At 45.3% G+C, this 24,318-nt stretch overlaps 1 protein-coding gene across 1 annotated transcript in view; it reads left to right on the top strand.

Moving 5' to 3' along the window:
• Positions 1-24,318, top strand: part of LOC119403265 (anoctamin-4) — a 152,862-nt gene that overhangs the window by 106,378 nt on the left and 22,166 nt on the right. Inside the window, exons 11-20 of the mRNA XM_049418248.1 lie at positions 2,640-2,797; positions 4,070-4,176; positions 8,948-9,003; positions 10,287-10,343; positions 11,015-11,079; positions 12,847-12,981; positions 15,888-15,993; positions 16,657-16,717; positions 21,649-21,734; positions 22,793-22,855. Coding sequence (XP_049274205.1) covers positions 2,640-2,797; positions 4,070-4,176; positions 8,948-9,003; positions 10,287-10,343; positions 11,015-11,079; positions 12,847-12,981; positions 15,888-15,993; positions 16,657-16,717; positions 21,649-21,734; positions 22,793-22,855 — 894 coding nt within the window. The remainder of the gene's footprint in view (positions 1-2,639; positions 2,798-4,069; positions 4,177-8,947; positions 9,004-10,286; positions 10,344-11,014; positions 11,080-12,846; positions 12,982-15,887; positions 15,994-16,656; positions 16,718-21,648; positions 21,735-22,792; positions 22,856-24,318) is intronic.

The following is a 24,318-nucleotide window of genomic DNA, read 5'->3' as shown; positions in this document are numbered from 1 at the left end:
GGGGGCGACGAATGCGGCCGAAGCAGAGATCAAACGAGCCGGCCCATTTCCGTCTCTCGGAGGGTGCATGCGATAACATCACCCCGCTCGGGAGGCCTGCCGTCGCAGCAGACAGGAAACGCCCAGCCCGTCTTTAACGATGATGAAAGGACATGAGGTGGGGGCGGGTGGGCGGGGGGGTTTGTCGCGCGAGCAGCCACTTTGAACTTTGAATCTAAGGGCGCGGTCGCGATCGCTGGCGCGCGCGCTATCTCGAAAGCCATCACAGCGGGCAGCTCGTATAGCCTTCTACGTGCTGCGCTCTCAATGCGAAGTGACTATGCGGAGAGCATCTCTCCCTGGAGCGGCCGTATTCTTTCACACCAGCGTTTTGTAGTTACGCGAGATCGGATACAAAACAGTTAGCTGCCAGCCTCACTTCGTGTAACACTACAATTTGTTGCTATCGTATTCATTGCTTCGCCCTTGCTGTGAAACTGTGACTTTTTTTTCGAAATTGTGCCGTAATATCGGAGTTACAGGCGCTAGATGATACAAAAGACGCCTTCGCTCATTTCCCTCTTTCCTTCCCTTGTCGTCTCATCCAGCTCATCTCTCCTCCTGGCCTAGTGCGCCTCCTCGCCATGCGAGGAGGAAGAGCAGCAAGCGTGTGTATCTGTGAGCAAACAAACAGGTGCTGTAGGTGACGAGCAGACGACGTGTTGACGTCACGGCGAACCGTTGAGGGGCTGAGGAACGCCGAAAGGCACGGAGAGGAAAGAGGACTGTTTCTTGAAACTTGTGGGGCGGCCGCGGCTGGTAGCGCTACCGCGTTTGGCACCGTTGATCGTGACCGTGGAGGAAGGAATACTAAGCAGAGGCCCTATCCTATTTCAATGCATTGCGAAAAGTGTGGCGGAAGTGACGTCAGATTTATGGGGCAAACAAAACAGCAGACGCCCCGCGGCGTACTCTCCGCGGTGGTTAGCTTCTGCGCAGATTTGTAGTCCCGGCGTAAACTTAGCGCGTATTGTGCGGTTCGCACGCAGTAAAATGTTGTAAGCAGACGTTTACAAGGCTGTTCGTGCGTGGCAGGCCCGAGCGCGGCGTGCTGAAATTCTTCGTGGAGTGTTTTTGTGCAGCAGTACAGAATACCGGTACGTGCCGTGATCAAAAACGTTCAGCCCCTGCATCATCGTATTCGAACTCACCTAGCAGTGACTTACGCGTTCTGCTGGGCGTTAAGCCTTCCCTTTCTCGTTGCCCGATTTCCCGATCTGTTGCCGGATTAGCGGTTCTTTGTTCGTGCATATGGAGTGAGCGTAGTAGCTATTCGGCGCAACTCCAACCTATAGTTGACGCAACTTCACGTCGAAAAGAGGACATCGCTGTATTGTATACGCGATCGTGCACGTAAAGTTTGTAATTCCAGTACGCACACAACAACAAGCACGCAGCGAGCGCACACCGCACAATACATACACCACGTAGTCCGATAACAACAACATAAGTTTATTGCCCTTTCGTTGAGCGACACAGCCTCTAAAAACGTACGATGCCTTCGACGCATGTTATGTACGGCGCGTCAGACGCCAAAAACAAAAGTGCACGTGCGTTCTGAGTTGACACAATGAGTAAGAAGCAACAGAGCGCACACCCGAGAGCTTCGCATGCAAATACCATGCATTATTGATCAGCAATGAGCGAACGTGTACGTACACATGAAAAGTGACACCCGGTACTTTCCGCAGTGCACGCGATTTGCACCGGGTATACGCAACCATACGCAACAGCTGGGCATTGCGTAGCTTTCCTAAAGAACCCACACAAGGAGCAGCATGCGTGAATCGACTGCGCCGCGGCGCCGCTTGCACGCTTGCACGGCGAAAAAAAAAAAAGGCTCGAATCGCGCATGCGCTTGCAAACGACACGACGGAAATCGCGAAATGTTTCGAGGCTCTTTCGCTAGGAGGCGATGCGGGTGTTTGCGATGTGGAGGCTTCACGAATGTGACGTCAGGGCCTCTCCTTATTTTTCCTTCCTCCATGATCGTGACGGCATTCCGAACTCGATGCGCGCGTTTACTTGAAATATTAAAAAAAAATATCGGAGGTGGTTTAGGGACCCTTTAAAGATGAATTTTGATTACCAAACACAAGCGCTTTCTGGAACAGAGAAGAGTTTACCCATGTGGGGCTCGATCATGGAGGAAAGAAAAAAAATAGGAGGGAGCACGCCTAGCGTCCACAAGCCAGCCTCCTCTAAAGCCGCTTGCTCCTCGCGTTCGAGGCTCATTTCCCATGATGGTCCTGTTTCATTTCCTTTCTTGGCGGGTTCATGAACAAAAACAAAATTTGACTAGCGCGCGCGCCTAGCGTTCACAAGCCAACCTCCTCGGACGCCGCTCCCCCCTCGTACTCCAAAACTCAATCACGTGGGTGTGCTCATTTCCCAGCATGCCCCTGTTTCATTTTTTTTTTTTTGGCTGCGCTTCAAAAATGTCACGTGACGCTCCCTCCTAGTTTTTTTGTTCCTCCATGGGCTCGATCCAGATTCGAATCTTTCCAATGTTCGAAAACCGCCCTGGGCTACTATTGCCTGCAAACGACTCCGTCGATCTCGTGTCCATGCCCCTAACACGCATATCGATGTGATCGCAGCTCGAAGAAGGCTCGACCGAACTGGACGTGGAGGCAAAGCCAACCACAATGGACAACATGTGGACCAGGCTGTGGATACCGTTTCCCTACGACAAGAAACTCATACCGGATGAGAGGCAGTTCTTCACCGCTGAGTTCGTGCGCCAGAGAGAGCCCATGTGAGTATCTGCGCTCTCAGGTGCTCATCAGCATGTCGCCATACGCAAATACATCTGCACAATGGCATAGAAACACTGTGGTACTTGAAAAAGATGGTAGGCCCAATAGCTCGGTTTGTGCTTGTCGCTCAGATCCTGTGGATCGTAGCGGCAAAGCAGTTCATACCAACTGAGCGCTTGTCAGTTCTTTAACAGCAGTAACACAACTATCGCGAGCACTCGACCGCAGTGGCCCACAGAACGTGTTCACACAGTGGGAGGAGCCGAAGGCAGAAGAACGACGACCTCCGTACGACAACGTGGTGATACATATCCGGTATCAAGATTGTGCTGGCGATTTCCGGGAGGGTGGTTGCTTAGGCTATTTGGTATCTACTCATTGCTACGTTATTGAGCACCGTTTAGAGGACGAGTACAGAACTGCACAAACACAAGCGCAAACTTTCAACTGAATTCACTGGGTGGACAAATGATGCTGTTATACATGTGCGTGTGTGATGCGTGTATGAAAGCATCATTTTTCCACCCAACAAATTCAGTTGAAAGTTTGCGCTTGTGTTTGTGCAGTTCTGTCCTCGTCCTCTAAGCGGTGCGCAATAACGTAGCAATGATTCGTGGGGCATAGTTTTGTTATCAGTCATTTCAGAAATTTCCCCATTTTTGATGAAGCGAACTTGCTTGTTTCTTTTTGAAGAGAGCCCTCGCCGCCGAATCAATGAATTCACGCCACTTAATCCTCAAGTATAGATGCCGGAGTGAATTATGCTTCTTTAAAACTAAAATGACAACTATTACCGCAAGAGGAGGAATAAGAACCGTAAGGAGGCTTTACTAGATATGTGAACGGCAGTCACAATCTCCCCGCACATGCATGTCACAACGGTATGAATTTTGACGGCAATAAATTGCGTCTAGGTAATTTTAGTGCTGAAGGTCCCTTACGTTATCGCGTCTAGGTAATTTCAGTGCTGAAGGTACCTTATGTTATCGCGCCTAGGTAATTTTAGTGCTGAAGGTGCCTACGTTATCTTCTAAACGAGCGAAAAGAGGAATTTAGAGGGTGTCTTCCACTGAGCTTCCACTGAGCTTTAGCGAATCGAGCCCGTGAAAATGTATCAAAATACATTACGTAATTCCGAAGGTGTAGCTTTGCAAGACTGATATACCTTTCCAATTGGATTAAAAGTTTCTTGTTAGTGTCTGTCTAATCTGTTCAGTAGTCCCGATATCGTATTGGCATGAACAGTTCTTATCGCCGTCACCTCTGTGCAGGTACCTGATGCAGTACAAGGACACCGTCTTCTCGCAAGCCATTCGAAGTCGGATAGCGTGGGAAGTGCTCATGAGAGCTCCGTACGAAGACAAAGAATCTCACAAAGGTGACAATGTGCTTAACCGTTCCGCACTTTTCCGGTGCACTTGCGAAGTCCTGTGAAGAACGGCTGTATCGTTCGGGCACGCCGCGCACCTAACACTTAAGCGTTGATCAAAGGCGCAAAACATAATTCCCTGCTAAATTTACTACATGTAATTGTCACTGCCCTTGTTGGGCTATGATCACGGTGCATCTTTGACTCATCTTCTGATCACCTAGCGTAGCAATGAACTTGGCTAGTGTGTGTATGTTCACTGTTCTTAAGCTACGTATGGCGTGCAATAATGTGCCAGATACTTCGTCCCCTATCACTGTTTCTCTCGTTCTGTTTAGTCTGTACGTCTGAGCCTTTAAAGATCACATCTGTACATCTAAAAGTCTGAAAATTTCATCGTCCGGTGGGCCAGGATTCAAGTATGGCGGCGGACAACGCGTTCAAAGACCCGAGGAGCGCCTCTTACCCCTCCTTCTACTGGGAAAGAGAGGCGAAAAAAAAAATTACACCATCTCCCGCTAAAGGGAACCATGTGTGGATGCGAAGAAGCGGGGAGGTGATTAGCTTTCGCGGAAGATGGTGTGATTTTTTTTTTTTAGCCTGGGCGTTCAGGGTCCGCTTGCCGCCGTTCACGTTTCTTTTCGGCCTCACGAGCCCGAAGTTCGGGGGGATCCAGCGCTCCACGTTTACGTTTCGATTCGGCTTCGCGTTGCCGCGCCGCTCGACGTTGACGTTTTGATTCGGCTTCCCGAGCCCGGAGTTCAGGGTCCGCTTGCCGCCGTTCACGTGAACTTCGGCTTCGCGAGGCGAAGTTCGGGATCGCCACGTCGCCGCTCCCGTTTCGCGGCAGCGGCCCGAGCGCTCCTGGCGGCGCTGCACAGGAGAGAGAATGAGGAGCGCGCTCCGTCGTTTTCATACCGCGGAACTGCCGTGGCGCTCCAAGCGGATTATGCAGCTGTCGCAGCACCTGTCGTGCGCGCCGCTCCGTAGAGTTACAGTGGCTAGAATGGGGAAGTGTGACGACCGGCGAGCGGTTCCTATGGGAGGCGCTGAAGACTGAGGAGAAGGAACCGCGTGGGGGCGCTCGCTCCCGCATTCACGTCGCTGAAGCTCTGCCGCGCCGAAAAGCCTGCTGTTTCTCTTTGTTGAGTGACATGTGCGTGCGGTTAATTTTACGGATCTTCGCGCAATGTTCGCCCCCCGTCCTTTGTAGCCATGCCGCGGAGGCAGAGTCACTGTTTTGTGCCTGGGTGTACGCCAGGCTTTAAGTCTAATAAGACTAAACCGTCCTTGTTTGGTGTACCGAAGGACCCAGCCTTGCTCGCACAGTGGCAGCGCGCTATTCCTCGCGCCGACAAGAACTGGAAGAAAATTGTGCAGTGTGCGGACTCCACTTCCACGACAGGTTCATTTCTAGATACTATGAGCACACTGTGAGCTCGTCCGCATTGACAGAACCAGGCCTGTGCTGCTTCCGAGGAGAATGCGCTCTACAAGGACTGAACAGTATGCCCTACCGAGGAAGAAACGTGCTCAAGAAACTGCCTCATCACTAAGTGCTGAGAACGCGATCGACAGTGTTGACATGGACAGCGATTCGTGCATGCCGTTTGACAATCTCGCCTTACCGTCGCCCTCGTGGGGAAAACACACGTTCAGTGCAGGGGCGTACCCAAGGGGGGGTTGGGGGGTTGAACCCCCCCCCCCTGAAATTTTACAATTTTGCTTGGGTATATATACACGCACACATACAGATGCACGCACGAACATACATAATGTATGGTTGAACCCCCCCCCCCCCCGAAAAAATATCTGGCAAGGCCCTTTTTCGGTGCATCTCCTCTGACTGTTGGTTACTATGTGTGTGAACCCAGAAAAGACAAAAGCATCTTGTTCGCCAGGAAGTTGGTTGTTTTCACACAAGAAGAAAACGGGGCGAAGCAAGAAGTGTTTGTGGAAGGAGTGCAGATACTGCACGGTGGGCGCGACAACCCTGCCTCACTGTTAGGGCAGGTAGACGCTAAGTGTGTACCCAGGGGCTGGAACTCTTGAAGAATTTCCGTTTGCCGTCGGCAAGGAGAGCTACATACGTGGTCACTGGTACCGTAATATGGAGGTCAAAATGGCAGAGAACTACGCAAGAGAAGAACAATGCGTTTCGTGCAAGCATCTCAGGAAAGGCCTCATTAATGAAAGATCTGCGCGGAAACAACGCAGCCTGACTCGAGCTGTTCGTATATCATTAAAGAGGAGGGCGTAAACACAAGCTATTGAAAGATTAAGGGCCAAGCTTTCGCGGTATGAAAACACTATGCAGAAACTGAAACAGCAAAATGAGGAGCTCGAAGGAAACGTCCTTGAAAGCCGACTAAGAGATCTCACACCCAAGCTTGTCATCATTCAGTGTTTTCAGGGTGCACGACGTAAGTCGGCAAAGGGAATGAAGTACAACCCAGATTGGTTAGTTGAATGCATGATCATGCGAATGAAGAGCCGTCAGCTGCTTTATCATCTGGTTGGTTATGCAAGAGCCTAACCAAGCAGATGATAAAGATTTTTTTCATAACGCGCCTCCACTTTTACACGAAGTCGCTGAACAAGGAACGTGCATCTACCCGCGAGAGAAAAAAAAACAAAACATCTGAAGTTTAGCCGTCTGACATAAACATTCAGGCCACATGACTGCTTTCTAACCTGTGCGACTGCATCTGTGTGTTTTTCTGTTGTGTTTGGACAAGTAACAATAAAGTGTATTACAATAAACAATAATACAATAAAGTGTCCACACTCTTCTTTTCATTAAGAGTTGTTTAATAAATCTAAGGGCGAACTAAACTATTGCAATCACAAGAATCCAACATCCTGTTGATCGCGTTTAGCTGAGGGCATTCCGCATCCGTGCAAGCTTCAGCCATCTGTTCACGTCATCGTAGCATTACATATCAATGAGCTACAACATGCTAAGTGTGTAGCCACACTAGCGAGAAAAAAAAGAAAGAACGCTAAGTGGAATAACAAAACGCGGCGATACACGACCTTGGCAACGCTTCTGCTTCAAGCGCGCGACGTGAATACGGGCCGCAGCGCCATCTACCTTGTTCCCTGCAAAACGGCACGACCGAGTGGGCGCGCTCATCACACTTCCCCATTCTAGCCACTGTAGTAGAGTAGAGGATTCCTAGAGGAGAGAGGAGGAAGCGTAGTAGAGGAAAGAGAGGAAGAGGGGACGCGCGCCCCGCTCCGTAGAGTATATCATGGTACAATAGCGCAAGAAACACAGGAACACAGGCCTGTATCGCCTGTATCGTCTCTCTTGCCTGTGTCCCTGTGTTTCTTGCGCTATTGTACTATGCATTCGTACCAACTAGCTCGGCTTTCCGTACTAATGTAGAGTAGAGGATTCCTAGAGGAAAGAGGGAGAAAGCGTAGGAGAGGAGAAAGAGGGGGAGGGGACGCGCATGCGCAGTGAGGGGTAGGCGCCGCCGGACGCGGGAAGGAGAGACGGACAAAGCCCCAGCCATAAGCTGCTTCGCATCTAAAACACTTGGCAGGTGTCCTTTATATACGCTTCCAATGCAACGTCGAGCGGCGCCACTGCTCTTATAGAACTGGGAATGTCCACGGTGTGTCTCCTTTCGTCACAACACTGTGCCCCACTTCCGCGCACACGCAGAGCTCTCGGATTGTATTCTTGGTGCATCACAATCTAACTATTGCTGACTAGCAGTGCTCCAGGCCGAATGAGGCGTGCATGCGCGCGCGTGTCCTTGCCGCCGACGCTGCCAAATCCGGCGACAAACCGCCTTCGCCGGCAGCGTCTATCCCCAGTAGCGCATAGTTCGGCCGTGCGAGTGTCGCGCTCATACTTGAGCTTGGTTCCCTATACGCACTTTATTTTCCTTTGTCTTTGTACGCGCTAATACTTGGCTCTTTATTAGCGTACAGAGGACAGAAAGAACGTTCTCTGCATCTCCTACGCCGGTCCTGGTGGTTTTGCGGATGGCTACGTCTCAGTTAATTCTACTGCGTTGGCTATAGAACCATCAGCACGGAAAAATCGTGCGTTCAGTCCATATGAAGCCAGCCGCTTGTGCGCAGGGCTGGTTGGTGGGACGGAACTGAAGTGCAGTTTCTGTTCGAAACGTCCAAAAAATTGTTGCTCTTTGCGTCATGGCACTTTTTAGGCCCGTTATACGGAAGTTGACTGCTACATAAACCACTTGTGGTGATTATTGATGCTGTTTCTCCGAGGGAGGGGAGAATACGCAGTCATGTGCCGTAAGTGCGTACGTTACTGGAAATGAGTACACCCTCTTTAGGTTGCTAAATGAAACTTTTAGAAACTCATCAGATCGTCTGAAATGTTTTTTTTTTACTAAATGCTGCCCACTGAGACACGTTGGTGTAGTGCATTGAAGTTCAACAGATAACAGAAGTGGCAATCTCGAAAATATTTGGAAACTAAAAAGACCCTACAAATACCCTATCTAATGTTTTTGTGTTCGACTTCCTTATAAGAGCGCGCCTATTTGGCTCATAATGCGCACTGACATTGCTCCTTTTGATTGTAATTATAAAACAGGAAAAAATGTTCATTTCTACAAAACAACTTCTAGAAATTATTGAATTGTTAGAATATTGTGGTGTTTTGTTATTTAGGTTGATCGTGCTACAAAATAAGCTTTTGTTCTTCTTAAGGGTAGTTTGACACTACATTATCGGTATGAGAATACAGTCTCGAACTACACGTTTATGTATTGTTTTTTTTTATTAATCGCAGGCATACACAAGCTGCTCAACGACCACGTCTACTTGGAAGCCTTTCCCTTGCACGACGTAAGAGCTCATCTCACAGAAGTAGAACTGTAGTGACCCCCGAGTGCAGAATAACCTGACTGATAACACCCCCAACAAAACGAGGACGGCTTGGTGGGCTAGTTGGCATTGCATCTTAGGTTGCAGCGCACACTGTGAAGAAAACACAAGACGGTGCTGATGGCACTGTGTCTTGTATCTTCTTCGCTTTGTCCCCCTCTGTGTGCGCTGCAACATTTCTAACCTCCAACAACACTTTGGCAAAACCTTCAATAGCACCGCTTCTTGGTCAAATTCGTCGATGGTCCGACCTTTTCTCGGGTGGTTGCCGTGAAAATTTATCGGAGACAAGCAGAGGATGCATATGGACTTATGCAAGGAAGGTCGGAGCGAAACTAAAGCGAAAGGACAGACTGCTCGATCTGTACAGCTTTGGACGACGAAGAAGTTCCGTGACAGCAAAAATGGAATCGAGAATTAATCCGCCCGCGCAAATTCAGTGACTGCTACGCATGAAGGCCCCAACGGAGCGTTTGCGATGCGATTTATACGGCAGCGACCTAGTGAGAACTGAAAAGAGGCAAATAGTGTGGCAGTAGGAGGTCAAACCGACAACCGAAACCGGTTAAGAAAACCGGTCGTGCGTGCGGCAAATAATTGTGGCAACCCTGCACCCCCACTGCAGTTTCGTTTGACGTTTGCTCACTTAGCAGAAAGCTTTTCTTTTTTTTTGCTAATAATTTCGTGTATTCAGTGTGTGCGTTGCTCGGATGTTCCGAACATGCGACATTAAGATTGTTCCAATGTTGGCCGATTACGTATCCATGCAAATGCTGTTCTTTTCCTCATAATCTCACTTGACATACCTTGATCTAAGTTAACTTATTCAACGAGAAAGCATTACGTTTCTGAAACTTAAACACTGTTTTTTGAACTTCTGTCGATAAGCCTTTGCTGAAAAATTATCAGAAAATGTTAAATTTTCTCATGATTTTCTCTTTGTTAAAAAGTCACAAGCTTGGCATGCCCGTATTTCATGCTATATAGAACCTAATAACCTAATACGCCTTTTTTTTTCACTCTCGCCACGAATCTACGGTATCCGGCACATAGAAACATGCGATCATTGCCAGAGCAAAGTGTTTTAATACTTTTGAGTACTCTTTCGTGTTCAGATCTTGAACGTCAGCGTTTGCTTAGGTGCTAATTTGATATTGAACTGCGTCACTATAGGGCTATGTGGTCAGCCCGTGAAAGCTCCAGCTACTGGCTGCTCCTAGAATTGCTTAATTTTATTTGTGCAGGGACCCTGTGGAAGCGGACCCTTCGATCCTCTCAAGGAAGTTGCCACGGAGCGCAGGGTAAGCTCTCTCAGTTGAGACCTCTAATTAAATGATACTCTTCAAAAAATACAGAATGAAGCTAGTCTATGTGATTGATTATTAAGGCAACAAAACTTTAGAGATTGGGAAGTCGTACAGAGTCACACGCAAGCACACCCAGTTAAACGCAGAATATAGCTACGTGAAGGCAATCAGGTTTATCAGTCTAGTTATTTTATAGATCTACCACACAATTTCTTCATCTTTGCACGTAGTTCAATAAGTGATGGAAAGCACGTTCTCATGATTGTTTTCAGATCTATCTATCTATCTATCTATCTATCTATCTATCTATCTATCTATCTATCTATCTATCTATCTATCTATCTATCTATCTATTTTTTTCTCAATTCTACTACGTGGCAAATTCATGTTTTGGCGCAAGAGTGCTAGTCATGGTGACGCCTACCGCCACGTTTCGTCTCTGGTATCACAAACATACATTGCGAACCAGATAAATAAATAAATATATGATGTTAGTCGGAGATTGGCAGTATATTCAACTAAAAAAAAACAAAAGCATGGCGGTTCAAAAGATATTGCTGCTATGTACAAGACATGTCGCCTTTTTTTATTATGCTAATGCTGATAAAAGTTTACTGAGCAACCGGACGAGAAACCATCAGACCACCTATTTCGTCTCTTTGCAGCTTCTCTACAGCGAGTGGGCCCGACCAGCAGCATGGTACAAACAGCAACCGTTGGGACTCATCAGGTGCGGTATTTTGTGCCAATGCTAAGATTTTCGGCGGCGCTCTGTAGTACAATGCAATCTACTTCCATTAACCTCTGATAGCCTGCGTATGATTTCTTTGCGTAAGAAAAACCATTCGTATTGCTGTTTAAAACTCTTGTGTGCAAACTGAGAACGTACAAATTTGCTCTCAAGCCGTTTTACTTCATATATGTGGTGTGATTTTTAAACCACATTAAATAAACTGGAGCTGGGCTCCTGTTGCAGAAGTGTATCTCAATTTTAGACACGCGACAGATGAAGCAATACCGCATAGACACTAATAACACCTAATTCAGGCGTTACCAGTGTCCTCATTTTGGCATATTTTCGCTCTAACGAAGCTCTCATACTATGGCAGTCTGCAAAACATTCAATATTGAAGAGATGATGTTTTGAATCTACGCACCTGAAAGGATAGGGCCGCACAACTTTTCATGCATTAACCCTCATTGGAAGCCTCCTTAGAAGCAGCATGTGCAGTGTCTGTTTTTTAGGGACGAAGCACCTAATGGTCTCTGCTTGTCGCGGTGTCATGTTGTCGTCACGGTAAATTAAGTTGTCAAACTACCGTCAAAAACGAGTGTACAATTAGTCAAAACCGGCTTGTAATAAACTAACATAATTTAAAGTACTTTAAAATAAAGTTATAATCAGGATTTAATTGCATTAATAGAAAGAAATTTGTTAAATTCTGTCTCACAATTCATTTCAAATGGCAATTTTTCTCCTCTAAAGCATGCTTCTCAGCATGTTGCGGCGTGTAACACGAAGACAACTTACGGCAAATCTGCCTCTCATTTAAATGATTAAAACTGGTTCAACGCAAGAGAGGGCCCCACCGCCTCAGCAAGGACGCGATTGCTCCTCCCACCGGCGCTTCTCCGGCGTCTAATCAGCGCGCGCCGTGTGGCGAGAGAGAGCGAACGGCGCGCGTTGCCTTCAGAAACGCTGTTTTATCTTAACTTAGAAATGGCCCAATTACTCGACAGGCTATGGCCACCCATGACTTGATTTAGGTGTTCAGATCCAACGTGTAGCGAAATTGGGACAAAAACTTCTCCGGGTTATGCCATCATTCGAACAGAACTTAAAGGTAAAGGAAGGTTCGCCGAAGCGAGAAAGTATCATCGACGCGTCTGTAGAGCGAAGCTACAAGAAATTCCATAAGAAATTATCATACAGAAAGCTTTCCAATTTATTATATAAAAGAATTATCGCCTCGGAAGTGCGTTGGTTTAGGAGCAACACGAACTCTGTGTCAAGTGAGACGCTTTCTTTCTGAAATTCGGTGTGGCTTTCCTCTGGTTGATTCGCGCTGCAAACCCGTGGATGACAGTTTATTGCTTTGAGGAGTGTAATTCTGGAAATTCGTAGCTCGCGCGCAAGCATTTGCGACCGCAGTTCAAACGTTTTACTTCAGACAAAACATTCCAAGGTATTGGAGAGTAAATTTTGTTTAGCAAAGGAGCGATGGTACATACTACTAAGAAAACAACCAAAATATGCATTATATTTACGCGCCCCCACTTTTCTGTACGATGCGGTTGGGGCGAAATGCAACAAAAACTTTGTGCTTACCTTTGCGTGTGCGTTAAAGAATCCACTCTGGTCTAAAATATTCCGTAGCCCCGCGCTATGACATACCTCATGATCATATCGTAGTTATGGCCATTAAAACTATAGAAATTTAATTATATGCGATAAAAAAAAGTTCTCCTTCATGGTTGTCGCATGTCACTTTCGCAGGCGCTATTTCGGCGAGAAGACTGGCCTTTACTTCGCTTGGCTTGGCTTCTACACGTCCATGCTATTCCTACCAGCGGCAATGGGAGTGCTGACGACACTCATCGGTCTTTTCGGAATGTACAGAAACACGCCAACGTAAGCCTAACGGGGAGGAGACAAATCTGTGAGGGGTGCGCCTGTCAAACCAGTGAGCACGAACCAAACAGTGCAGCCCTAATGCCATGCTGTCAATTTAATAGTTAGTGTGAATCAACGACACTCCATCGGCGTTGCGCAAACGCGCAAACCGCCTAAACGCACAGGCTTGCTCGAAGAGGAGACAGCTCTATTTTGTCAATTTGGTTCAGTAGGGGATGGCTGCCAGGCAATGCCTTGCAGCCGCCTTCACGATTCTTTCAATAGCCCGAAGTTGAACCACGAGACTCGGGTCACGTGGTATTGCGTCCCGTAATTAAGACGTTGGAGCGGCCGGATCTGGAGAGGGTATGCCTTCCCTGCAGTTTCAGAGATGTCTAAAGAGGCTATGGACTCGCATAGCGAGGAGTGTTGGTGTGTCATGTCATGTAAAAAAGTGTGTGTATATTTGTGGGTTTGTAAAGGAGTGCGTTCGGAGACGGCGCCAGGCAACTTGTGCCTTAGCGAGCTGTTGATGATGTGGTGGTTTCGTTCATCTTGCGAAACCGTAGCATCGTGGATTATCGGGGTATATGGTCAGTGGCTCGCTGACCAGGACCCCTGTGTCGGAGACTGGACCCACCGCTCGGTTAGGCGAATCATCGAGCACATTGGTGAGCTCCCTCATTCCCCGGGTTTTCTACGTGAGCTGGGGTCCACATCAATTCAACTGGATATGGTTCTCCACTGCATCGTTGTATGGTGGAGAGCAGGTGACGCGTATTGGCGGCGTGTTTGGGGCCGAAATTCCACGCGCAAAACGGGAATTTCAGATGGTTGATATGCGTTCATCTTCGTTCATCAACAGACATGGGCTAAAGAGGGAACGACCACATGGATGCCACATGGACCACATGGATGCACAGGTGCTTCCTGTGTCGTCGTTTCGTCGTTTTTTTTCTTCCTTACTCTGTCTGTTAGTTCGCCCCTCTTTTTTACCCTCGAGGAGCACTCGAGTGAAGTTTGATATCACGATCTTTGAGTCGCTCATTATGCTCGCATGTGCGGCCGCTCCTGCGAAAGCAATGGCCGTTTCTTCCACCTTCGCCGAGTCGGGTGCACGTACAGAACCTTCGTTCTAATTGTCAACACGGCGCGCATATTGGTCGTTGGCGGTATTGTCTGTCTTAGGAAGGGTAATTATGCTGACTGCGTACGCGATAGTTGGCAAGTGATACTGAGCAACGTCGATCTACCGTGGTTCGGAGTTGGGCCCGTGGGTATTGTGCAATGTTTGAGCTCTTGCGTTCCATCTGCCGTGTGATGACCTGCCTGCATGTTCTTTGGCAGCAGCTTGATGATGAATCTCTTTCTGTTGTCGAGGGTAATGGTGGCTGCATCACTGCCTGTTGGGAATACCCTGTACCCGATTAAGTTCAGGATTCAGGTTTCGCTTCCTTGCAGTCGGTGAATCTGCGTCGTGCGGTGTGCTTCTCAAAGCTCTTCCATGGTACAACGTACTTCGCGTAACAGCGTAACTTTTTACAAGCGCATAGAAAGAACAACACGGCAGCGCACTGACTGGCAACTAAAATATATTCATGAAAATCACACGTATATATGTAAAAAAGCGGATATGCGCCGGACACACAGTACACTTTTTTTATGAGCTTAGCATGACTGACCTAAATAGAGAAATTCTTTGTCGTGAAGAATGAGCAGAGGTTCATTTATGTACGTGCCCCCATTAATCTTCAAGTTGTGTGATTCCGCCACTTCTCTGGTCATCTGGCTAGTGTGTAATGAAAACTAACTCGTCCATCTTGTTGTCTTGCTACAGTATATCTTCCAGGTGCAATCCCCTGCTGAAGAGGTACACCTTGTACACCCTGTACACTTCGCGTATGAGGCGGTCGAGTTGTGTGCTTTAGGTTTCGAGAAGACGCAGGTAAGGAAACGCGTAGGTGAGCCTTGTGATGACAAAGGTGTGGGTGCTTTGGTGCAGCTCCTTCTCATTCATGCTTTGCTTGCGTTCCCTCACTCTGCTGAGATGTACCACCTCATCCACTGCGACGAAGACACGATTCATTACAACGTTTTTGTGGCGATTCTTTCGAGCAATAAGGCCCAGGACTTTCATGTGATCCACGAAGAGAATTCTCGAGAAAATGATCGACCTTGTCGAAAATGCATCAAGCGTCTGTACATGCGTGCTTCCGCGTCGGCCATTCTCAAATGTGTTTTATTCCTCCTGATGAGGCATGTGCCTGGGGAATTCGCTTTGTGTGTACTAGAGGACAACTTCTAGAAACCGCGTTAGCACGCAAACCTTATAACATTTTCAACTTGTGTGCGTAGTTATGCACAGGAGTTAGTAAACAGAGCCAGTGAATACATTTCGCTATCACAAATCACTTTAGTGGTCCAAATTTCAAACCATCTTAAGGGATTTAGCCCGTTGTGCAAAGACACTACGAAAAAGAAAGAAAAGGTGTACGCCACGCATTTCCTCCCTTCTTTCCCACATTTTCAGAGGTTATTTTTCAAGTTCGCGTTGAATGATCAACACTCTTCCCCGCAAAAGTAGCACCCTGTCCTAACAAGTCCACCTCAGCCGATCTATCTATCTATCTATCTATCTATCTATCTATCTATCTATCTATCTATCTATCTATCTATCTATCTATCTATCTATCTATCTATCTATCTATCTATCTATCTATCTATCTATCTATCTATCTATCTATCTATCTATCTATCTATCTATCTATCTATCTATCTATCTTGAGAACATCACGTAACTATGTATTAATAAGAGTCGGTATTTAAATTTTGGGAAACCTATCACGTCTATCATTCCGATTTTTATCAGTTGGAGAACTCGCTGACAAAGCTTGGCCGTGCCTTCACTCCTCATTACTTTGCAGCATTGAGGTCTGCGACCGGAGCATCGCCGGTGACTTTATTATGTGTCCAGCATGCAACAGGACCTGCCCTTACGATTACCTCTACCACAAATGTGAACTTCGCACGGCAAGTATTTCCATCTAAAAAGGAAATCTCAAAAGAATAAACGGCAAATACCTGTCATAACGATCTCGTCACTACGTGTTACAATGAGAAATTGTCGAGAAGCGCGCTCGGGGGGGGGGGGGGGGGGGGGGGGCAAGTAGCTTATTCGTCGTACAGGGAGACAGCACCAGATACCGTTGAATGCGAAAGGGGGGCCCAACGCAGACACAAACAGCGCTGTACTTCCAACACAACGTTTATCTTTAGTGACAGCTTTTTCAATACTCTCCAATATGGTAAGAATGATTTATTCTAGTTGCAGCTTAAACTATTTTCACAAATTCATAAAACTCTTCAGATACTTTTAGGCTGTGTAGACTATGACCGCACACACCATTCACTGTCACCATTCGCTTAGTAATGACAATATTGATCGATGAATGATTAATCTATTAGTTGCTTAAAAAGTGTAGCGCAATTTCTGTTGCGCCTTCCAGAGCCTCACATCACTATAAGCTGTGTTTGAGCCTTTTTGAAAGCGTCCACCAAATATGTCGACTAAATGAATAATCAGTTAAACAGGCCTCATCGAAAGCGATTAATCGATCGGTGGTTAAAACAGTTAATCACTAATTGTTAATCGATGAAAAACATTTATTGACCATCCCTACGTTCTCCCTGCAGTTCATCTACATTATCGACAATGGAGCCACCGTCATGTTTGCGATATTTATGGCTTTGTGGGGTAAGTGTGGCTGTTTAAGCTTTGTTTTTCCGTTCCCCACAGCCTGGTTGTCTTTTTACCATGTAAATAAAAAAGCTGACGAAATGCTCCCTTCATAGTATTTGAGAACGCTTTATCATAATTAACCACTGTTTGCCGCGGCAATGCTGAGCGAAGAACTGGACTTCTTTTTTTTTTTACCAACTATATGTAGACAATGCTGAATGCTGTTTCTTCTTTTTTTTGTTTTCTTGTTTTGTGTTGTTTTGCTTTTTTTGCAAGCACGTGTTATAAAGCTAGTAAGCACTCACAGCTGCGTGTCTTCTTGTGGCTACAGAAACGCAGCCACTTCCTTTTCTCTTGAATCCGCTAAGTATCACAACTTTCAATGTAAAGCAAGCCTTGAAACCATACGGACTGAAACCTATTGTGCGAATAATTTTACTCATTCTCATGTCTCAGTAAGCGTTAGTTTTGCGTGGCCAGGAAAAGAGGTTATGAATCCAACATATGAAATCGATATTTGGACGGAAACCCGTCTGGTCAGGAACAGACGTGAAGACTATTAAAACAACACTCTGACCACGATTAAAAGCAAATAAAAGCACGACGTTTCGGCCCCCGTGCGGGAGCCTTGTTCACAAGTCTTGTGAACTTGCGAACAAGGCTCCCGTACGGGGGCCGAAACGTCGTGCTTTTATTTGCTTTTAATCGTGGTCAGAGTGTTGTTTTAATTGTCTTCAACCCAACATATATTTAAGCCAAAAAAAGCATAGGGGCATTATTTGTTTTGGTTGTTTTAAACAGTAGTGGAATGATTTTGATCTAAATTGAAAGAAAATAAATTGTACTTAAAATCGCCCTTTCAGTGGGTGGGATCCTGAACCCACAACATTCGAATTACGCGTTGGTTTCATTATTCTGTGTTTCATTAGTTTTGTCCAAGAGAAAAAAAATTGAGCCTCTCGAATGTATCCTCTTTCTTTCGTAGAGAAATACAGGTTGCAGTTAAAGCAACATGCTGCGATTTAATGAAATGATGAGCAATGGGAGCGACACACCGGCAAAATACACTACAGTACTTCCATGAGTGCCAGTGTTTATTACATTCCTCGACAGAGGTACACAATGGCGACTTCATTATTACTAAAAAGCTAACGTCGTGCATTCGGTGATGAACGTTTCTTAAGACATAACGCGCACTACGTTAGTAAAATGACGATATAATCTAAATAAAAGCTCGCCATCTTTTAAACTTGATCGCTAAACGTTGGTTTTCCTGCCGTCGTTAGGACAATTGTCATTAAAATTAATAACAACAAAGAGTAAAACAGATGTCAGGACCTCTGAGCAGAGGGCGCAACTACATCACTTGTTCTAGAGTTGGGTGATTCCACGTAATATTGAACAAACGATGGCTGGTCGACCTCTCAAATTTATTTCAAAATTTTATATATTATTGCCTGATGAGTGGAAAGAAGAGATCCGCAATTTGTTTTGCCGCCAAAAATTTTTTCGAACCACAGGAAATCAATAATGACGAAGAGGTGGAGTCGAGCACTCATCCGCTGTGCTCTTTTGGCCAACTTTCGTTATGAATTGCACAAAATATATTAAAGTTAGGTAGCTGAAATTTATTTACCTAAATTTATGCATGTTTTTGCTTCTGCTCAGGTATTTGTAGTTTTTGTGTGTAGTGCAGATGTTTTTATAAAAAACCTCAAAAATGGCCCAATCGGCAAAATTTTCTTTACTTTGAAGGTCTTTATCTCAAAAAAGCCTTGTAGCATAGCGACAAAAATTCTGCATTATGTTCTTCACATGCGTATCTACCAAACTGCTAAATCTTGTAATTATATAATTTTTCAGTAAAGAGATATGATCGGGCTAAGTTCGAGAAAACACCGAACAATGGAAACTTCTGACGACAATTAAAAAAAAACATTTTTTAAATTTCTTAAACTTTGTCCACTTATTCTCCTCCACATCATCTTTCACAATCATTAAAAACATGTTGCATAATGCCGTTGCACTAATAGTTACGGCCCCTCCAATAAGACCCTTATTCAAGGATGGGCAATTCCGACTTCTTGCCCAGCAAGTGTATAAAATGCAGGCAGGATTGAATTTCTTTTTATTAAAAGGCCAGCAGGTACCTAAAAAGGTGTTGCCGGCACTGAAGACGTTAATTTTGAAATTATTTGGTCACTGCAGCGGCCACGAGCGCGGGGCTGCCGATCAGACGCGCGCGCACCCGAGATGCTCGTTTTAAGAGACGGCGCAGTGAGAGCTCGTTTTCGCGTCCTCAGACCGATTGAGTTCGAAACAGCAACAGCTCTCGGGTGACTTGAACGCACGTGCACCAGTAGTCACAGTGATCTGGTTAATTGCGTCGATTTCTTTTTCAGGGGTCATAAGAATGTCATCGTTATACAGTGCGTTCCGTGAAGATCTTTCATTGCAGTGGTAGCAAAAGCACGCGTAGCACAAGTAGTCCGTCTCACTGACACTCACTGATCTTTCGGGCGTTAAACGTTCCTTCAAAGCATTTATGTCTGGGTAGGTAACTCTGCGAAATTTTGGCTTCTTTGCATTAATTAATGGAGTACTGACACGATTTTGAGACATCGCAAAAGGGACATTTTTTGCTTCGTTGGTATGCAGTGTCCACGCTGTCCACACACTGGAGTCGGAGAACACGTATAAAATATTTTAATTTGACTTTGAAGTTTTCGTCGCTGAGCATTTGCAAGCCAGCCACACTGCAAGGGCATTATCCCGACAAGTCAAGACAGTTCCTCCGAGTTCGCGAGTTCTGCGTCCTGCATGAAGCCTAAATCGTAGAAATCACTGTCAGGGTCAATGGACGACAATTCACTCATCGTTGTCTATTGCACCACGAGCAGATGACGGATTTCCCGCTAGTACGTCGCGAATTTCTCTATCTCCGTGACGTCACACTGCTATGAAACGACACTGAGAAGACACCCCCTCGATATCGAAACCGGAAGTGTCTATTTAAGGTGGCGCTAATTAAAATATAGGATGCATTCCCAGGCACCACAATAGTCGTTTTAGGTTTCTCGACACCAGTATTTTTATTTAGAGCAACAATCCGAATTTTTTTTTAAATTCGTGTCAGTACTCTTTTAAGCTTCTTGCGCTTCGAAAGGTAGTCTCCACAATAGACTCATTCAGAGCTATACTTTCTCGTCATGAGACGCACAGGAGGAGTAGAGTAAGAGCAAAGCACAAGAACTATCCGCGCCGAATGAAGTGTGAACAGCGCACCGAACACGCGGCCACTTCACGCCGTCTGCTGCCGGCATCTAATATAGACAAGCGCATCCGGTTACCGATAGTTTTGCTTTTCTTTCCTTTGACAATCCATGTTTTGCTTTGCCACTGGAGCGCCACGTTCATGCTTTCCACTGATCGCAACTGGCGCAGCGCAGTTTCTGTGGCAGCAGCGTGCGTGAAGCGAGCGCTCATAGCTCCCTTATAGAGTTTTCGTCTTGCTTCCATCTTCGCCGTGTTATCAGCGCCTAGCTGAGATGCGAACAGAGGGCGGATAGAATAGCGAAGCTCCAGTGCGCGTGCGTTCAAGTCACCCGAGAGGTGTTGCTGTTTCGAACACAATCGGTCTGAGGACGCGAGAACGAGCTCTCACTGCGCCGTCTCTTACAACGAGCATCTCGGGTGCGCGCGCGCCTACTCGGTAGCTCCGCGCTCGTGGCCGCTGCAGTGACCAAATAATTTCAAAATTAACGTCTTCAGTGCCGGCGATACCTTTTTAGGCACCTGCTGACCTTTTAATAAAAAGAAATTCAATCCTGCCTGCATTTTATACACTTGCTGGGCAAGAAGTCGGAATTGCCCATCCTTGAATAAGGGTCTTATTGGAGGGGCCGTAACTATTAGTGCAACGACATTATGCAACATGTTTTTAATGATTGTGAAAGCTGATGTGGAGGATAATAAGTGGACAAAGTTTAAGAAATTTAAAAAATGGTTTTTTTTTTAATTGTCGTCAGAAGTTTTCATTGTTCGGTGTTTTCTTGAACTTAGCCTGATCATATCTCTTTACTGAAAAGTTATATAAATACAAGATTTGGCAGTTTGGTAGATACGCATGCGAAGAACGTAATGCAGAATTTTTGTCGCTCTGCTACAAGGCTTATATGAGATAAAGACCTTTAAAGTAAAGAAAATTTTGCCGATTGGGCCATTTTTGAGGTTTTTTATAAAAACATCTGCACTACACACAAAAACTACAAATACCTGAGCAGAAGCAAAAACATGCATATATTTAGGTAAATAAATTTCAGTTGCCTAACTTTAATATATTTTGTGTAATTCATAACGAAAGTTGGTTGAAACAGCAGAGTGGATGAGCGCTCCACTCCACCTCTTCGTCATTATTGATTTCCTGTGGTTCGAAAAAATTTTTGGTGGCAAAACAAATTGCGGATCTCTTCTTTCCACTCATCAGGCAATAATATATAAAATTTTGAAATAAATTTGAGAGGTCGACCAGCCATCGTTTGTTCGATCTTATGTGGAATCACCCAGTTACTGTATATATGCCACGTTTAGGCAGCAGAGTTGCGCCTCTGTCTTCCAAACGCCGCTAGCGACCGTGCATTGCGGAGAAGCTGATGCTCGGGCCAATTTTTGTATTTCCCTCTGCCGAAGCTTCGGCGAACTGGATTGACACTGGTCATCGCCAGTCATGTTCATCGCCGGTCGGTGACATGACATGGATGTCAGTCAAGGACTAGCTGGACATGTGACCTGAAGAAACGGAGTGCGGCTTCACCGCATACCAGTGACTGCTAGGCGGACGTACGCGCAACTCCGCTACCTAAAGGTAGCACTTACAATAACTCTAACTTGTTCAAGAAAAGCGTAAAAAGTAACCTTGGTTACCGAATTCGTAATAATGTTCGCAGCGACTATTTTCACGGAGCTATGGAAGCGTCGTCAGAGCGTCCTGGCATTGCAGTGGCACGTGCTGGATGACGTCGATACGCTTACGGTGAGAAGCGTGGCGACCTCCAAGTCACGTTACCTGTTTTCTCAAAGAAGCTTCACGAGTATGAAGTGAAAGTGGAACTGAAGTAAATTGACAACCCCTTTTTTTTTTATTTAATCAAAAGTGCTCTTAGAAAAGAAGACTATGTACCTCCTATATAACTATATAACTCTATCGCTCGCTATATAAATCTATATAAATATACACGTCAGATCTCTTTCGGAAAGCCGAACCTCGAGAGACTCACCGAAGACAGTATACATTCTCCAGAAAGAGTAAACGGGTAGATTTATAGAGAGTTTATACGTGGCTAATCAGGACTATCCGAAAATAGTAAGATGCAGCCTTGTTTCTTTTTTTTTCTCTTACGAGTGAGGATGGACGCCTTGATAACATAATATCTTCATCCTTTTGCACCGCGTGATTTTTTTAATTTTGTACAGATTGCCCGCAGGTGGTGTAACTCGTGTTCATTCCTTGTTTATCGATGCATCTCTTACTGATCGAAACCAGAAAACTACAGAATGCAGTTAAGTGGCGCACAGAAGTGACAACAGGGTTAGGCCTGAGCGCAAAGCTACGACCGTATTTGCTGAGACATCCTAATCAAGCATAGAGATTTCACGGCACTCCTTCGCCTAGATGTAGTTGCGCCATTAAACATTATCAATCATCATCATATACTGGGCCAAAATACATCAGATGTCACGTGTTCGTTCTTATTCTGCCATCAATTCTTATGAATATGAGTATTTTTAGGCGGCAAGCTAACTGAAGCATTCATTTTTTTAGAAAAATATACATGTTAATAATTATGATTGATGCAAGACCGCCCATATGTTTTAGATATTTGCTCAACTACATTTCTTCCTCACTACAAAATATGAACGATATCACTGCGTGTCCCTTCATTTCCTCTTCTTCTGTCGCCTTCTTAACTTTCCACGAAACGCCTCTCTCTCTCTCTCTCTCTCACCCCTTTCTCGTGTCAGCCAGTACCAGTGCACGGGTTGTCATGGCAACCTAGCTCTCCTTTACCAACCACAACTATCTTTCCACAGGACGTTGTGTACCCCGAGTTCGAGGCCCAGGCGAAGTTATACAAGTTAAATCCGGTGACCATGGTAAGAACGCCATCAAAGTAAAATAACACGATTTGACAGGACTTATTGTCGCTGTCATCTCAGAAAGAAAGGGTATACTATATACTGAGTCAAAAGACAAACAAACAATCAAACAAATAAATTGTATTTCGAATATGGAGACAGTGTTGTTAGCGTTATTTCAGTAAGCATCGCAAATTTCACAACACATATGCGAGCTATGTTCGCATACATTGCTTCAGGTGCGCCGACTTTGTTTTCAGTAACATGAAATTCAGTACCGCTTATAAATGTTGGCAGCATGTGACAGGTGTACATGCAAGAGTGCGATGTCACGATGATGTGTTAGCACTTCGATAGGCATTGAAATTGAAATTGAAATTGAAATTTTATTCCGCAACAAGAACACGTTACGAGGAGGGCAGGTAAAAGCTGTGAGAACAGCCTAAGTAGCCCTGACCCCCTAGTACACAGGGTAGCACAGACGACGTGCGGCAAAATAGAACCAAATTAAAGAAAAGTATGCTTCACAATGTGCTTTAAAAAACAAAAACAAAATAAAAGATTACAATACAGGCATAAAACAAAGGTAGTCGCCACATCACATTATACAAAGACTAATCGCAGTTGTTTTGGTGATATCCTTGATATGTCAATGTTATGTTCCTTAGTTATGCGGTTTAGAAGTGTAGGCAGTTGAAACTTTAACATTTGATTTCCGTAATTGGTTCTACATTTCGGCATGTACCACACTTCAGGTTGACATACATTATAGACGGGAAAATTTTTTCTAACCTTGCTATTCTTGCAATCGTATCATTATTTATCAATAAACCGAACTTATATAGACGACTGAGTTTGTAATCATGTATTAATGCAACCTGAATGATGCAGTATTTTTTAAATAATTCTGCTGTGTGGGAGCGATATGGTGTTTTACAGGCTATACGTAGAGCTTTCTTTTGCAAGACGGTAAATTTGCGTATGTTTACAGTTGTCGTTGTGGACCATACAAGAAAGGCATAATTCAATAAAGAAGAAAACAAGGAGTTATATATGAGCATGTTGACTGAAACTGGAAAGTAGTAGCAATGGCGGCGCATAACGCCGATTATCCGAGATAGTTTAGTAATAATATGGTTCACATGATCATCCCATGTCATGTTTTGTGAAAAATACACGCCTAATGATTTAAAACTTTTGACAACTTCAATTTCTGAGTTATTTAACGAAATGATCGGAAACTGAACATGGTGTGTGGCGGGGGTGAAATAAAATTGCTTTTGTTTTGTTTATGTTTAGTTTTAGGGAGTTTACTTGGTCCCATGAATTAATTTTAGACAGTGCGTTGTTCGCTCGACTACCTAGTTCGCTGCTACATCTGCCTGAAAAAAAAACTCGTATCATCAGCGTATATAATGTAATGGGCTGATTCATCAATCCGGACTATCTCATTAACATAAAGTATAAAGAGAAACGGTCCC

Source organism: Rhipicephalus sanguineus, chromosome 8 (assembly GCF_013339695.2).
Source record: "Rhipicephalus sanguineus isolate Rsan-2018 chromosome 8, BIME_Rsan_1.4, whole genome shotgun sequence".
NCBI classification, from domain to species: Eukaryota; Metazoa; Arthropoda; class Arachnida; order Ixodida; family Ixodidae; genus Rhipicephalus; species Rhipicephalus sanguineus.
The sequence above is the reverse complement of the archived record's forward strand: the minus strand, read 5'-3'. Positions and strand labels throughout refer to the sequence as shown.